At 45.4% G+C, this 17028-nt stretch overlaps 1 protein-coding gene across 1 annotated transcript in view; it reads right to left on the bottom strand.

Moving 5' to 3' along the window:
- The window catches only part of fbrsl1 (fibrosin-like 1), a 340438-nt gene that overhangs the window by 28739 nt on the left and 294671 nt on the right, over nucleotides 1-17028 (bottom strand). Inside the window, 1 exon segment of the mRNA XM_051950361.1 lies at nucleotides 7419-7467. Within this exon segment, the coding sequence (XP_051806321.1) occupies nucleotides 7419-7467 (49 nt within the window).

Genomic DNA, 17028 nt, shown 5'->3' with positions numbered 1-17028 from the left:
AAATGTCCAATCCATTACAAGCATGTTTGTAATATCCATCTAGGCTGACGACTGTCCCCTTGCCAGCGATTGTACATTATCCAAGCGTCGTGTTTGGCCACAATCGCCTACCATCTGGCTTTGTCAATGAGCGTTACAGCCTCATCTGCAAACAACATTGGCTCGGAACCTCTCAACACAGATGAGCTTAAAACGCACATAGCGAGGAACTGGGATCTTCAAACAAATGCTGGGTGGGGGAAAAACCCACTCTCTCTGGCAGAGTGACTGGAGCTGGGAATAAAGGATTAAAAGCAAGAAAACCTGCAAGTGATCAGAGCCGACACGCTTTACATTTCAGGCTTGACAGTACTGACAAGACGCTGGTCATGTATTCTCATAAGTAAACAATGAAAAGGCTTTCCACAATGCAGTTGGCTGTGTTTTCTTTGGAGGAGGAGGAGGATTAAGATTAGACAGAAGATGTGATGAGAGCTGCTGCTGCTCTCTAGAGTTATTCCTCTCTAAATTCTTTCCTGCCCCTGAACAAAACAACCTCAACCCCCCCCAAAAAACAACAAGTAGCCTACATTTATTTTATCCAGAGTTGCTACTATGTCACGATGACAGTCAACCTGTGTTTCACAATCAGCTCAGAATACATGCTGAAGAGCTTGGTTCATAGTGAAGCTGAACTAAACCACAGTAAGATGTTCTGGTTCAGCATGCCAGTTTGCAGCTATTTCAATCAATAGCCATTTATTGAAATATTTCTTCTCTGTAATGTTTTGGGCCCTGAGCTTGCTCAAAAATATCACCATATCAAATAATATCTAAACCTTTTTGCTTGACGACAGTAGTCCTGTTCCAGGTTTCAGCGCTGTGAATGCCCTCTTCCTGCTGTGTGCTTGCTATTGAAGGCTTCCACGAAAAACGTTGCCTGAGGTGTCACCTCCGGGTCGCAGCCACAACAAAAAATTCATGTGCTTTTTTTTTTTTTCCAGAGCATGGTGTGCACAACGCTGATGGCAGGGTAGCTGAGGTGTAGCAGGTGAGAGGAATCCTGCACATGAAAGACCAGAATAAACTGCAAATATTAACATTTAACCTGAACTGAACAACTCTGAAAGTGAGAGGTGGTAGTTTTGAGGCTGCACAGTACTGAAGTGATTCACTACATTAACTCTTGACTTTATCTGAGGCAACACAAACACCAAACTAGAGATGGCACGCCCAAAATGCTGGTCATGTCCCTGACAACTTATCCTAAATGTCCCTCATGGCCTTTACTGATTTTGGAGTTCCTGCCTTTCCACAGCTAAAGTGGAATCCATATTCAGTCGATGAACACAAAGCCACACATACAGACTTCAGTGTGACTCCAATTTTCTGTCACAATAGCTGATCACCACCCACGGCCTCGCTGACGCAGATGACGGGGACTGATAGCACTGACTGACAGGTGTCAAGCGTCCTCACGTATCACAGTTAACGCAGACAAGAGAGGGAAATAGACGGAGTATCCAACAGAGTGTCTGTTTCACGAACGAAACTCAACCAGCAGTGACCAAACGCTCTGAAGGGGGGCCAAGTTAATATTTCATGCGCACTAGGCTCTCTGCACAGAGAAGACACTTTTCTAATGGACGCAATAGTACTCTAAAGGGTCTACAGAGTGCACAGGGGGTTAGCATGACATATCAGCAATGACTTGACAAGCCAGTTAATTGCCATGCATAGAAAATCAGCACTGCCTTTGAAAACAGGCAGCTTGTAAAAGACGGTGCATTTTGACATCACTTCTTGCATCACAGAAACTCCAACAATCCCTTCCAGTCAGCTTTTCCAGGTGCCAGACCACAGAGGGGTTGTGGGTAATGTGGTTTGGTCCTTTTGACTGCCTGCCACTCTACATAAATACTACATGACGACGTAATCGTAATTTAAAAAGCTATAAATATTGAAGAAGAATTAAAATAATTTATGGAACACCGCAGTGTGACAGGATGTGTGTGAGCGTACGTGTGTGCGCGAGCGTTTTGTCTCCTTTCACTCCTCTCTTGCAGCGTATGTTGAACGATGGGCAGCGGCGGTGCAAGCTGGGAATTCTGTAATTGCTTTTTCTGTCCCTGAAGCAGGCCTTCCTGCTTTAAATCAAAAAAGGCAATCTCTGTCAGTAATGGCTCAATTAATAATTAAACACGTGTCTTATCTCCGCTGAGCTCCCCCTATTTATTTTCATCTTTCCGACAAGGATGGCTGCACAAACAGCATTAGCACTATCAATAAAGGGAGCATTAATATCAGCCCTTTTCTCCAAAAACAAATCACTCAGCTCATAAGCTGTCCTGTGGCTGTGAACAGTAATAACCCAAAGATTAATAAAGAAACAAGTCATGTTTTGGTTTTCTCAATTCCTCCTAAGTATTTTGTCTCCCTGAACTCCGAGTGTTAGCTAACCCATCTGCCTTCTGTATTCTGCGAGGAGTTTGCACTTTTTTTAATATTTAAAACAAATGAGGGAACACATGAGCTGCTGTTCAAGCTCATTAACAAGTGGGACGATGTTAGAAGCAAGAGAGGCAGTTTATTTTCTGTGTTCTAAACTACCACCTCTCAACTCCCGTCTGCACATGTGTCTGTCATATATGAACCCTCAAAACAACAGAGCTTCAAAATAAGTGCTGTGTCAATACAGGAACATTGGTCTCTCTCTGATAACGAAAGTATTTCCTGTAAGCTGTCTGGAATTTGTCAAACAAATCACAGCAGGTACTCGAGGTGAGCTTAACCAGGCTTAGATTCCACAGTGGTGATGGCGGCTTTCAATTCCTAGCCTTTGCTAATCTGGCTGTGTGAAGCCTTTTGCATCCCTTATGTTTTTCCAATGTCATGTCTGCCCTGCAGTCATCTAGCCAGCCTGCTAGAAAGCCAGCCAGCCAGCCACACTCTCCGTCTACCTCCCCTCCATCCTGATTCAACGGCGGCGAAAAGCTGATTAGTTGGTCAGAGGGTCAACCTCCATTCATTATTTAATGGGTGAGAGGCTGCAAACAGTCAGGCCGGCCACTGAGGTTAGTGATACATTACACTGACCTGGCCAGAGGAGAGCTGCTCGGCCGAATACAAACATGCTCTCTCATCTACTTCACTATGCCTGAGCTGCCCTCAATCCCTCTGCCCCTGACCTTGCTGCTCCCACTCCAATCACCATCCTTCCTCTCCTTCTCCGGCATTCACAATCCAGCAGGTGAGACGTGTTTCATTTTTATGTAAGCTTCCACGGCAGGCCTGTAGCTCCTGCTGGCCCAGGTAACGGAAGGCGAGGCGGAGGAGGGAGGTAGAGGAGACCGTAGCTCTTTTATTGACATGCAGCAAACAGCAGCGGTGGAACAAAGGCCACTCAGCACCTATTGAGAGAGCAGGCCTGCAGACAGGGTGGTTGATTAGCGATTCGACACAGGGACCCTGGACTGTGTAGCACATAATGAGAGCTTAGGGAGCAAGCCGTGAGCCGATGGGGGAAGGAGGTATGGCGGAGGCGGGCTGAGGATAGAAGAGGCGAGAGGCGGGGTTCTACCATAAGGAATTGATTTCCCACAATAGCAGATGGATATGAGTAAAAAGCTTCCATAGAAAAAAATAAGCAAGGGTATGGGCAGATCCTAAATCCTTAAGCTACAGCACTGTTAATGTGTTTATATATAAACAGTCAGAGGATAAGCCTTAAATCCACTGCCAAGCTAAATGGTTTATGCATCTTTTTTGTTTGTTTACATCTATGCCATTTAAGCAAATTGGTCCGACATCCCTGACGAGCACGAGATCTAAAGTGAGTGTATTTTGCATTCATGTCCAAAAGCTTCTCTCTCTCCCTTAACACTACAGTAACCTCATCTTCACCTTTCATTTGGCCTCAGAGAGATGTTAACAGACTCAGATGTGCATGATGGCAGTTCTGTGTGCTTTTTCTCCCCCCCCCCTCTTCTTCGTCTGCACGCTCTCCTCTTCCTTTGTTCCACTGGTCTAATCCAGTATGTGTGGGCCGGTAAGTTTAATGGAAACAATTTATTAAGTCCGGCTTAAAATGCCATCTGCAGCTAAGCCTCCCAAAGCCGCTAAGCTCCTGGTTTCGCCCTGGAGCTTGCTGTGTTCACGCTTACTGTAATGCTCTGTTTAAAATGAGCACAACGGGTCAAAATTAATCAGGATTACAAGGGCACAAATCCACTTCAGAAATGGGTTTTCTACCAATCTTTCTCCTGCTATCCCAAGATGCCCCAGGTTTCTCCAGTGGACAGCACACCACATGGGTTTACCATCACACCATGGCAGGTTGCATTTAGCTGAGACAACAGGGCTTCAGAGACGAGAAGGGGCGGAAAAAGAGGGTTCCTCGATTGTACTTATTGCTCTAAAACCCACAGATGCAACATTCAACATAGCCAGAGCAGATTCCTAAGTGTTCTTCTCAGATATTTCTAGCTGCTGACAGCTGGGTGATAACTCCCCACCACATCCATAGGCCCAGCTTTGTGAAATGTCATAAGAAGGCCTACCAGCGAAGTGTTTATCTGTGCTCTGTGGAGGTGCCCTGTACATGCTCAGCAGCTACATTTAGCTTCTCATTCGCCTTCTAGCAAGTGACAACAGTAAACTCTGACCTGCGATTCAATAAGAGTAGCCCTGAGTGGAGCACAAGGCTTCACAGCGCTTTTACTTAAACATGCCATCCTCCAGGAAATCAATAATTTGCAGGAGGTTTAAGACAGGAAATAAACAAAAACCAATAACTGTTAGATAATGCTTGCCCTGTGCTGCACCTTCCTACATTATAACCACCAACACAGACAGACATTCAGCAGAACTTGTGGTTGCTCTTGGGTAACAACACCCAAAGAGAATTGCACAGTGTGTGCTGTGCTATTACAGATACTATTAGTTTGTGCTATTATCAGTACCGTCGGCTTGCATCTATAACAGGTTGTCAACAGGCAAGCGATGCCGAGATGATGAAAAGTAAATATGAGAGAAAGAAGGCTTGGGTGTCTGGGTTTTGCCCAAAACCCTGTTCTGTGTGCATAATTACAGTGCTCTGCCGTCACTGATTACAATGTTGGTCTTTCCTCTCCTCTATTAACCCTGAACCGTTTCATTAACATGACAGACTGTGGGCCTGTGTACAATTTGGACTTAACCCTAACTGTTTGTACTCCTAACTGCTCACCAAAATAAAGTTCAAAAGGGAGCATAGCGTTGAAATGCAAGGACGAGGTAAAAGTAAAAGAAACACTCATTATCTGGTGAATTGTACAAGCCAAACATGGTCACAGCATTATATATTTATGTGTACCATAATGTTTATGTGTGTGTGCGCGGGGGGGGGGGGGGGGGGGGGGGGCATGCATCTGTCTGAGACTCTCCTAGCCAACAGCTCGACAGGCCTGGTGATCAGAGGAACGCGGGCTTTTCATCAGTCCCACAGGACCATGAGCGAGACCGGTAATGGGACACATACGCTGCATTCTAAACCAGAGGAAAACAGCCTGTGGGCTGCTCAGTATTGCACACACATTATACACACACACAGAAAAACCAGTCCAAGCCAAAAACAAACACTGTCCTAGAATCCATTACAGCTCCAAACAACAACATTGGAATGGGAGATGAGAGCTGGCTGGCAGCTCTGCCCTTCTAGAGTGGCAACATCTTCCTCATCGTCACCAAATCACCTCATCAAACTGCTGATTTCTTTTCTGCCTCACCCTTTGTAACCCCCAACTCTAATCTGGTGCCCTTCTACTACATCATCCAAACAGGATCTGGTTGATCTGTGTGATAATCAGGAGAGACTCTGATTGGATTGTCAGGATGTAATCCCAGGGATCTAATCCTCAGCCCTGTGCACGTTAGCAAGACCCACACAGGCCTTCCTTCACCCACTGAAATAGAAAGGGGTGTGTGACAGTGGCTGTGCATGTGCCTGCACTATCAGCTGTCCATGGCCGGGTCTGCTTATATACAGCCATGTTTTGTACAAGCATGCAGGGAAAATAAGTCAACATGCTGACAGCTGACAACAGCAGCAGTTCAGCAGCCCGGTGGAGAATAGATGGAGTTGGACGCGGTCTAGTTGTTTTCTAAACCATGCAAGTCTGGAAGTCATTGTCATTGTGAATGCAGGTTTCGCGAGGCCGACGCTGGTCACAGGTCATCTACATCATAGAGCCAGCAGGCCTGGTTTCTCTCTGCTTGTCAGCCATGCTTTTCCAGTCAGCAGTCAAAGCTAAAGTGCTAAACCAAGCAACACCTTTATATGCTGTTGAGAGGGAATACACATAGTTTTCAGAGTGGATGCTCTGATGTGGAGGTGAATGAAATGGAGATACAGAAAAAAACTCTCATTTGTGATGATCAGAGCTGTGTCACAACCAAGATACAGAACCGGCTGCACTGATTTCTGTCATGTCTACAAAAGACTTTATCTAAACATTTTCCAGAAATATTTATCAAAAAAGGTACACCGAGTGAAATATATTTGTGACATTAGGACAACATTTTTAACAATCGAACTGTAGCGTCCTGCAAACATGACCCCCCTCCAAAACTCTCCTAACACGGCCATATTTTACGCTGTTCAGCAGATCCACTGCCTTCTCCCTCAGCTTGTGTTAATGGGCCTCCTTCCTGGGTCCTGCCCTGGGGGGACGTGGTCTCCATGCTGCTATCTGTCACTACCAGGCTGATGGAGCCTCTCCTCTCTTCTCCGCCTCCCTGCATACACAGCTTGACACCTTTCTGCCTGCTCTGACCTGCCAAGCATCGTTGCATGTAGCAAATACACAGGTGCAGCCTATAGTCTATGCCCACATGGAGTCAGTGACATGCCAAATACACCCACACATGTATGTCACTGTGTGCACACAAATACAAAAATGCACTAAATCATGTGAAATCATGCATGATCATACCACACAAAAAGAAAGGGACTTATAATCCTCAAATGTGCATATGTGAATGCACACACACAGTTTGTGTTGTCTGGGGGCTGACAAAGCTCTTTCTCTCGCTTTCCTTTGGCATCCATTATGGTCCAGGCCTGCTGTCAGAGAGCTTGTATTGCCTGAGGGGAAGTTCCCATTTGTGGGAGCATGTGGCAGGGAGGCTCTAAATCCCCTCTAATGAACCAATATGTAGGAGGGCTAAGCCTTTGGCGGGGTCGTCCAAGAAACGCCACTCTGCACCCAGGCAAAAATGTATGCATATGTAGTCACCAGACCTTGTTTATGTCTGCTGACATTTAAATCTGAATGGGAGCTGCAGGATTAGAGCGAGGAAGAATTGGACTCATTTGCAAAGCCCAGTTGTTGTTTTGTGTATGAACAAGACAGAAGAGAGAGGACTGGAAGGACACAGCAGAAAACAGATCGGGCTCTTACCTTTGGGTGTGGTAGGGGAAAAGAGCTTCTCCGATCCTACATCAGACACCTGGAAAAACAAGAAAGCAGACCTTTAGCGGATTTGTTTGATGAGCAGAGCCACTGACAAACTAGTCACTCCTATTAGGAAAACTGACTCATATAATTTAAGGTAATTCATCAAAACCAATGCAGGCACAGGCACATACTTTGCCTGCTCAGTAAAAGGCTTATTCAGCCACAAATGTGGTTACAAGTGCTTGGAGGTAAAGTTCAGCTCCCACACACAGCATTATACAGTCAATCAACAGTCTCAAATCAGCCAACGAGAAGAACTCCCTCTGTACCAGATGGTCCCTGTCTGGCTCGTTCCTGATGAGGTAACATTAGGTGGCACTGTTGTGCCACCTGAAAACCCTTAAAAGAAATGCTGTCAAAGACAAGGAAGTCAGTAAGATGGCTATACAGCATTAGAGCACAAAGGCTCCTGCATACACGAAGTCGCTCAGAAATCGCATTTTATTCTGCATTATTTTTAAAGGAACTGCATATCTCATGAATAGAAAACAATTCCACCCTAAAAGCTGTATATTTCTTTCATTAATTAAACATTAAAGATAATATCAGCACACATAGGAAGTACACCGATGCTCTGACACTTACAGAGCTGGCTGATGTGACTGACAGCGAGCAGTGGAAACCAAATGGTGGTTGCACGCAGGAGAAAGGCATCCGACTATACGGTGATAGAGGAGACTTCTAGACTAAACACTGCAAGGTATGTTCCTCTGTGCGTTAGATGGATATGTAGATTCTGGCAAAGACCATCAAAATCTAAACACACCATACATTTTTGCAACAAAAAAAAAAAAGGAAAAAAAAAAGACACGCTCACTGACCAGAGAGGAAATTTTTTAAACAGTATGACTGAAAAGCAGTAAATCCACACATGGTTCAAAAATACTGCGGCAAAAAAGTCTGTATACTCGGCAGATAATATTAACAATGAAAATCCTCCCCGGCCTGTAATATCAGCCCATATAGGGGCTTTGTTTAAAGCCACGACTTCCCTTTGCTCTAGCTCCTCTCATCTGAGATCTGCAGACTTGTAAAAAGCTGCAAGAGCTGAACATATGTTCCACCCAAAGGGCCCGAGTGTCCTTAACTGGCATGCTTGTATTTTATGCGGCACAAAGGGAGCATATGTAAAGAATGAACAGTGAATCAGAGTGAGCACAAGAGAGACAGAGACAGAAAGAGAAAGCAAATGATTTTGTAAACACAGATGGCCGTCCTTGGCATCCCTGTTAGTTCTTCCAAAGTGTTTTGAGGACGTCCTCTTCTTTCCAAGACCTCCCAATTTCTCCTTCACTGCCACTGTGTTACTGTTCTGAACAATGTTTGATGTCTCGTCTCGGCATTAACCACAACAGCACCCACAGAGAGCACAGATTCTCTCACTAATTTGCGTTATTGACACAGAAGGCACATAAAACACAGGTATGGGACTTTAAGAGAAGATCTGAAAGTCGATGTAAACAGTTGCATCTATGCAAGTTGCATCTTGACTCCAGTCAAGTTCTGCAGCATCTACACATCAAGTAAAGTCAGTAATAGTGATACAACAATAGATACAACAATCAGTTGCTTTAAGTTTCTGTTGTCAGACTGAGATTCTGCATTTAAATCATGGTCACATGATATTATTAGATTCTTGAAGAGAGTAGTTTTTTTTTTGGTTTGTTTTACCGGATTAATAAATTACAGTATTTTTGGAAAAAATGGCCAACTACAGTGTTTAAGATACCTCACTAATCTAATGCAAATATAGAAGAAAATGTCAATAACACCTCTTTAGTTGAGGCTAGATAAGCGGAACAGTCAAAAGAGGGCCAACACTCAGCTGAACTGAAATATTTCCTGTTTCCTCTTACAGTAGACAAAGTGAAAGACTACAGAGGAAAGACAGAGTGTTGTGCATTGCCCTCTTTCAGTCTCCCATAACCGGAGCGCCAGGCTACAACACAGGCTCTTTGTTAGCTTTAGACGATATTAAACGCTCCAGTACCAAGCCTCAGCACTGCAACAGCACAACCTCAGCCTTGAATCATGGCCCCGGAGGCCCTGGAAGAAAAATATGGGCTCAGAATGAAATGAAGCTTGTCAAATGGACACGGGAGCTGGCTCAGGGACTTGCTTAGTGTGGCACAGGGTCACAAAACCGAAAAAGACAGGGTAGGTAATGCCATAACTCACTGTAACAGTTAAAACAATTGTTATGACCCCAGTGGTTATCCAGAGAGCCAGACAGACATAACATGTTCCTGAGAAAGCGGACAGAAAACGCCGTGTTTACCATGTGCCAAGATGACCTAGATCTCCTCATTTCTATTCCAGCCATTTTCAGTGTGCAGCGAGCTGTTTTATATTCCAAATGTATTCCAAGTAACATCAACAACCAATATTTAGGTTTTAATGCCGTGTTTTGCACCTGCCAAGTCTGCATGAGTCAGTCGTATAATCCACAATTACAAGGTCGGCTTGCAAAAGCACTTCTTAAAAAGGCATGTCAAAGCACAGCCCCGATCTGGCTAGCTGTTGTTTTTGTAGAACTTTCTGGGTTTCGCTGGTCAAGTTGACATTTTTTCACGGGGCTGTGCTGCTGGCAGTCTGAGCTGCCTGCGGTTGTGGTGTGCAGAGGTCATGTATAACAAATTCTTCACACTCTCTTTGTTGAGGCAACCCTGGCTGCCATTAAAAACAGACAGGGAAAGATGAGACAGAGGGGAAATATATATATAGAGAAAGAGAAGACAATGAAAAACAAGAGGAGCAAAGGCCAGGTTTTCCAAAGGAAACAGGGAAATTTAACCATTAAAAAAAAAGCGATGGGGGAAATTCAAGCCACATTGCCTGGGAGCCAAAAGCCCTTGGAGCGGGCCGCAGGAAGCCTGACCTTTGAGGAGGCCGTCTGCTATTTGAGCCTGGGGCTTCAGGGGCCTGGCCTCCTCTCTGGAGGGCCGTCAGCAGGCCTCAGCTTTCCTTCCCTATTCTATTCATTAGCCATGCTTTATGATTCAGCTTCCTCTGAGCCACACAAGAGCTCCCTGAGGAAAGAGACTGCTGGAGAGAGGGAGAAAAAAGGGAGTGAGACTGAGGGAGGGGGAAAAAGCAAGAAGGAGGTCATAGGACCCAGCCGGGGCCCAGCTCTCAGCAGCTGTGAAATCCTCCCGTTTCCTCGGCAGGCGTAAAAGGAACAAGAGGGAGAAAGAAAGAGAAGGAGTCCAGGGAGGAAGCTGGGCCAGTAAACCCTCCGTCAGAGTGCAAATTCCCTGAAGAGCCTCATGCAGAACCATAATTCCCAGATTTAGGGAATGCCAAATTACAAATTACGCTGCTGTTTGTTTTAAAAAGTCCCCAACTTCCCTGAACACCAGTGACTTATTGGCTACATAAATCTCCAGATAATAGCATCAGCCGCGGTGGGAGAGCAGAGAAGTAGAAAACCTTGCAAGCAGTAAGTGAGACATTCGTTGCGAGGCGAAATGCATTTGCTTTCACAGCAAGGGTTGAAAAAAAAATCTTTGAAAATTTTCCATGTCCACATTGCTTTTACTGAACAACACAGCAAGCTAATTAATTTAGAAAATCTGAGACAAGCGTAATTGCATTCTTTTAGTGTTAAAATGCTGCCACGCTTAATTTTTGCACAATGGGCCAACTGAGCGAGGCGATGCAGGCAGGAAGGGAGGGCAGTATAATCAACTGAATGACCTTGAGGCATAAATTTATGAAAAGCATTGATCAGTTAAGGCTGTGATTTCACCGAGACAGGAAGGTCAGCAATTACCCAGATTCAATTAACCTCATTTAGTAAAGACTGCTGAGAGACCAGTTTCTCTCCCCACAACTCCCCCTCGCCCACCAAACCCCTCTACTGCTTTTTTATCAAACCAACCCCAGGTCTTCCATGTACCTTTGATCCGAGAGCTCCTATTGCACGCTCTGCATTCCTTGGAGCCGAGCAAATGATCTACAAACAGGAAGAAATCCTGCAGCCAGGTTAGGTAAACCTAGACTAAATACTTGCAAATTCCTAATAAAGTCTCCTCCCATGCCTGTAAAGAAGATACAGCCCTTCCCTTCCTTGGTAGAGATATGATTTTTAAACAAGCTGGCAGTGCTATCACAACAGCTGTGGTGTGAAAACAAAGAAACCTGCTAGTAGGCTTTGTTGTGGGCTTATGCCTGTAAAGACTATAATTACAATTTAGTTCTGAGTCATTTGGCACATGCTATGTTCTTGACAGACTGTTGCAGGACAAGTGGTAAGGCGGCTAATCTTAACACGTATAGACCACAAACCAAATGTGAACCAGCAAGATCTCAAAATGACAGTTCCCTCCCTTAAAGAGACAACTGTTGTAAAATGATTGGCAGCTCAATACCAAGACCAATTTAATGGGCAGTGCAAAAGATGATCACTTATTTAAAACAAAACGTACACACAAGTGAAAATCATCTTAGCACCTATTGGTGCAGCTACAGCTAGAAAGAATGTTGTCCTACTGCATAATCATGGGTAATAGAGAAAAAGGAAACAAACACAGCACGCTGTTATCCATGCTTCTCTGACAGACGATTGGGTAAAATGTCTTGGTGGAGGCAACACAGCTACTTTGTGGTGTATCGACGTGACATGAAATGGTACTAAAGGTCTTAACGGGTGGGATAAAACAGACGAGAAAAAGAAGAAGAAAAGGGAGTGGGCAAGAGGGCAGGCATCCTGGCATGGATGATCAGGATCTCAATTATCCTGGCTGAACCTGTCTGTCTGTGGGTCCACACTTAACCATATCTCCCACCTACACTCACACACATACACACACACACACACACAGTTAATTTGCTTCCCTGCTTGGTGTTTCATCACTGTCACCTTCCTCCTTCATTGCCCTCTCTTTCAATTTTCCACTCACTGTCACCTGACGTCCTGTATTCCATCTCTCTTCAGGGTGCTACACATATATTTTTTGTTTTGGGCAAAACTTTGTGGGAGAATTCAACCACTGCTGATGATGCATTTTGTTTCAGTACACAATTATTGCTACAATAAATAAATAAACACTTGAACATGTCTACTGATTTGTTTGTTTTGACTTGTTCTGTGCATAAAAGTCACACGGTGATCTTGAGCACATAAATGTTGAAGCGTATCTGTGAACATATGGCAAAAACACCCATCAGTCAAACAGCAGCAGGGGTGTGAGTTCCGTCCTCATATCGGAGCAGCATCAATAAAGACTTCTATCAGCACCCACCAAGAGTCCTCAACTGCTATCACCTTTTCACCCCAGATGTCCGCTAAAGCTCCTTTTGCAATAAATGCTGCATTAGACATGCACAGTGGGCCTACAGCTCCCAGGCTGCAAAGGGAGACACCAAATTAATTATCTCCCCTGCATTTGTCCTCGTGCCATTCCAGAAACTTAATGACCTCCTGAGCGGTCGTTTATTATAAGTCGCAGCGGTGCTATGCATTCGCGGGGCAGAGAACAGGCGCTGTCTACCTTTTACTCCAATTCCCACCCACCACCATCACCACGGCCACCACCGCCTGCTTGTCAGAACAGGTGCGGGGCCAGCAAGACTGCAAACCCCCAGCGAGCATGATGGGATACACGGAGAAGAGAGATGAAACGTCCCACGCAACTGTCAACCAGCAGATACTCGCCTCAAGTGGAGCATCATTAAGATGATAATGAATTCCATGGTGACCGTGTAAATTCGAGTGGTCTCCCCCTTGCATGCACGCAGAACAAACACAAACCTTTTTTCTGCTTAGACCCGAGTGCCATTTTCATCGCCACATATAACACACGTGTGTGTACGACAGAGGGCCAGGTCTGAAAACTCCTGCTCCCTCTCCCCCTAGCAACAGACGCAGGGAAATGAATGCCGAGAGGAGCAGGGGGGCTTGAGCTTTGTGTAAAATATTACCCTTCGTCTCGCTTACTGCACCCCGCGCTACCACTCCTCCCTCCCCTCCCTCGCTTCGCAGCAGTTGCTAGCCCTTATCACGGCTGCCTGTCAGTTTAGTATACAAATTAGCAGTCTATCAGGGGAATGCAGGGGCCTGTTTCATCAGTAGGGAGAAGGGCAGAGGCACGCATTGCATTAAAGCCTCTCGATGCTGCAGACAGAGAGGGTCACAAATCAACGCCGCAGCAGGCCCACAGCCAGCACTAACCAGATAAGGAGAAATGAAGGAAAAAGGACAAGGCATATTTCACCAGAGAGGATCCAGACCTGCTAAAACTCCCCGCGAGGGCCCAGAATGAAGGATGGAGGTGGGCTGTTGGTGGGGGTATAAGGATGGAAGAAGTCACAAATCCCAATCTCAAGCCTGCACAGTAACAAAGGACATGTAAAACAGGCATGGGATAGAAATTCCATTTATAAAAGTGGCTCCCGTTGATTAACAACTACAAATTGCTGGAAATTAGGGCTAGCACATTCCCACTTTCTCCTGTTAAGTGAACCTGTGCATGTTAATGCCAGCAGAGACAAAACAGCTGCTAAGGGCTCTCATTAAGTGGCATAATGCAATGAGGCACAGTCTAAATTGCAGCAATAAAAGCCGACAGACAAATCATCTCGACCCTCGCAATCCATTTAACTCAATTAATGCAACACCAGATCTGAGCTCAGTGGTTTAAAAGCGTGTGTGGCTCCCCTCGTTGGTCAGGCAGTGGGGTTGTTAAGTCCTGCTTGAGACCACGGACATGGACAGAGAAAGACAGAGAGATAAAGGCAATGGCAGACAGAAAAACAAAAGCAGGAGATAGCGCTAGTTCTGTTTGGCACAGCACAGCTGACTGAGAAAAGGGCGTGGCCTCCTTTCCTTTTTAATGTCAAAATGTGTGCCAGCGGCGATAAGAACCCCAGGAAATCTCCCAGCGGAATCAGGGGGCTGTTCGTCATTACTCCCTGGCCCTGATATAGATCTGAGCACCGATAGCTTCTCTTGGCTCTCCAGGCTTCGCGGCAGCAGAGATGGCAGATATCCCTTTAAGACACGGCTCACTGCTCCCTGATTGGCTGGTCAACAGCCACAACCAAATCCCGACTCCCTCTGGGCCGCTGTGAGAAGGTACGATAGGACAGGACACGGAAACTCACTCTCCCCATATCCACATCATCCTTTTGTTGTAAAGCCTTTACACCATTGTCAGTGTGGGTGGTGGAAAGTAAAAAAGCCTTTCTGGATGTTATTGTCTGAGAGGCAGGATAACAGACAGGCGGATTATTTCAAAAACAGCTTCCTCCAGAGCTCTCACAATGCGGCACCGTTGTTGCTGTGGAGAGGATCCTGGAGGAGATAATAATAATATTCCTAGTCAGAGCCTTTGCTGCAGTAGAGCTGCCTTCTAACAGAGAGATACACATCATTCTGACTGGCCCGCCGTGACATAATCGCCCTGCGGAGAGCTGCAGGCAAGCTTGGTAGGCAAACCACCTCTCACTGCAGCTTGTTAAGAGAAAGGTGGCTTTAAGCACTGCTCAATAGAAACTCCTATTGAACTTGTTTTCTTTTTTTTTTTCACTCCATCTGAACAATGTCTAGGTGAGTCATAGCCCACCTCAGGCTACACAAGTTACATTCTTCCTTTCTTCCTCTCTCTTAAGATTGCAGTGTGCTTTTGACTTGGATGAATTTGCTAAGAGGGAAAAAAAACAAACTCGGCAGGATCTTAAATAATGCAGCGATAAAAAAGCTGTGACCCTTTCCCTTGCCTCAACCCACACATGGCGAATTTCTTCTGCAGCGAAAGACGGCACACAAAGAGAAGAAAAGGCAGAGCTGGCACTACATGGAAATGTGTGGTAGGCATTGGTTTGCTCCTCTGGGCACGGACACCTTTAATGAGAGGAAAAAATGCGCAGCAAGAGGCAGATCTCGCTCGTACTATGCCAGTGATTTTGAGTAATATGAATCACCTCCCCTCTAACACAAATAAATATTGTTCTAATACCAGTGGGAGTTTAATTCTGACTCTGGGCTAGGAAAACTATGGGGGTTCTAGGCTCTACACACCAGCCTCCATACAACACAACAGTCATTTTGCATCCCACTGTTTACTAATCCCTAAACCGCACGTACACTAGAAGCCTGTGACCTCTGACTTTTCAGCTTGCTATCTGCTGAGCTCACAATTTATCAATGGTTTGGGGGTGGGGGTGGCAGGCTCAATAACAGCAACTCTCTTAAATTACAAAAACCAAAACAAATGACTTAAAGACCATTTAGGAATTCTTCTTGGTATCCTGCTCATGTCAGCTGCAACCATAAAAGTCGAGCGGCCTCTTAAGATCAATAAGGCCACTTGTCCTGCACAGGAATGACGGGGGAGGTAGGGGAGGGCAGGAGGTGGCAAGTGGTGGAATGGAAAACTGGAAATGCGGTGGGAGAGATTGGCACCCATTGCCAAATATCCTTTTGGTCTCACACTACCATCCTACTTTAAGGCACACTATCCACCCTGCTAGCATAAACAAACATGGTATGCACTATATAAAGGAGTCTCCAACCTCTAAAGCCCCCAGGTCGTGTTGGAAAGGGATGTGGCACGTTAAGTGGAATTTACTTTTGATGCAGACATCAGGCCTCAGGTTTCTGGCAGCTGTAACTTAAGCTTCTCCCTGAGGCCTCACTGCAGGGTTAGACAGGACACCCAACGCTCAGGCAGTCACCTTTAGAAATGCCTTCACCGCTCAGCTGCCTTTCTAAAGGGAGGAGAATGCCGGTGATGGTTGTTGGGGGTCACTGTGTCCACTATAAAGCACTGGTGACAACAGACAGACCTTCATGTCTTTACCAAACACAGAGATAAGCTGTTGTTTGATGCTTTTCTTACATTAAGTATCTAGGATATGAGCCCCTTCTGAGATCTGGTCTGTCATTGGACTGAATGTGCTTGATATATAATGCAGACTCTAGTAGTCCACAGTACGCCTACTGCTTTGTCATAGCAATGCACCTTTAGATTTTGATGTGAACAAATCATTGCCATTTGTATTAAGTGAACTGGAGTGTTTGGAGTCAGGCATGCCATGAGCCTTTATTATGGAACTAAGCTGTAACTGTTCCATACTCCCCTTTCAGAACACGACACAGCGACCAAGCTCTTCTGTCACCGACAGTCCAGATGTGTGACTTAATGTGGGGTAGGTGGGCGCGTATAAATAACCATGATGACATATCAGGACATATCAGTGGGACATGCCAGGAGCTTTGCTCTGTACGGGAGGAGATGATGGAGGAGGTGCTGAGCTAACTCTGTACCATTTGGGAATCCAGCACAAGCCAGTTTAACGCCAACGTGACAACTGCAGAGATCTTGTGAGAGAGCTTATGGCTTTAGACTTGACACTTACTGTGTAACATCATTCTAGCACACCACACTGTGACCTGACCTTGACAATGGTCATGTTTGTGATGGTTTTCAATTCCTATGATCACAACTTACTGCAGCTGTATAGGATATAGTTATAAATCACACAGACTTCAGATATATGTGGTTTACAGTGTCACAAACAGTGATGACAGCCTATGAATGCTGGGCTAGAG

The sequence above is a fragment of the Acanthochromis polyacanthus genome, chromosome 7, assembly GCF_021347895.1.
Source record: "Acanthochromis polyacanthus isolate Apoly-LR-REF ecotype Palm Island chromosome 7, KAUST_Apoly_ChrSc, whole genome shotgun sequence".
NCBI lineage: Eukaryota > Metazoa > Chordata > Actinopteri > Pomacentridae > Acanthochromis > Acanthochromis polyacanthus.
The sequence above is the reverse complement of the archived record's forward strand: the minus strand, read 5'-3'. Positions and strand labels throughout refer to the sequence as shown.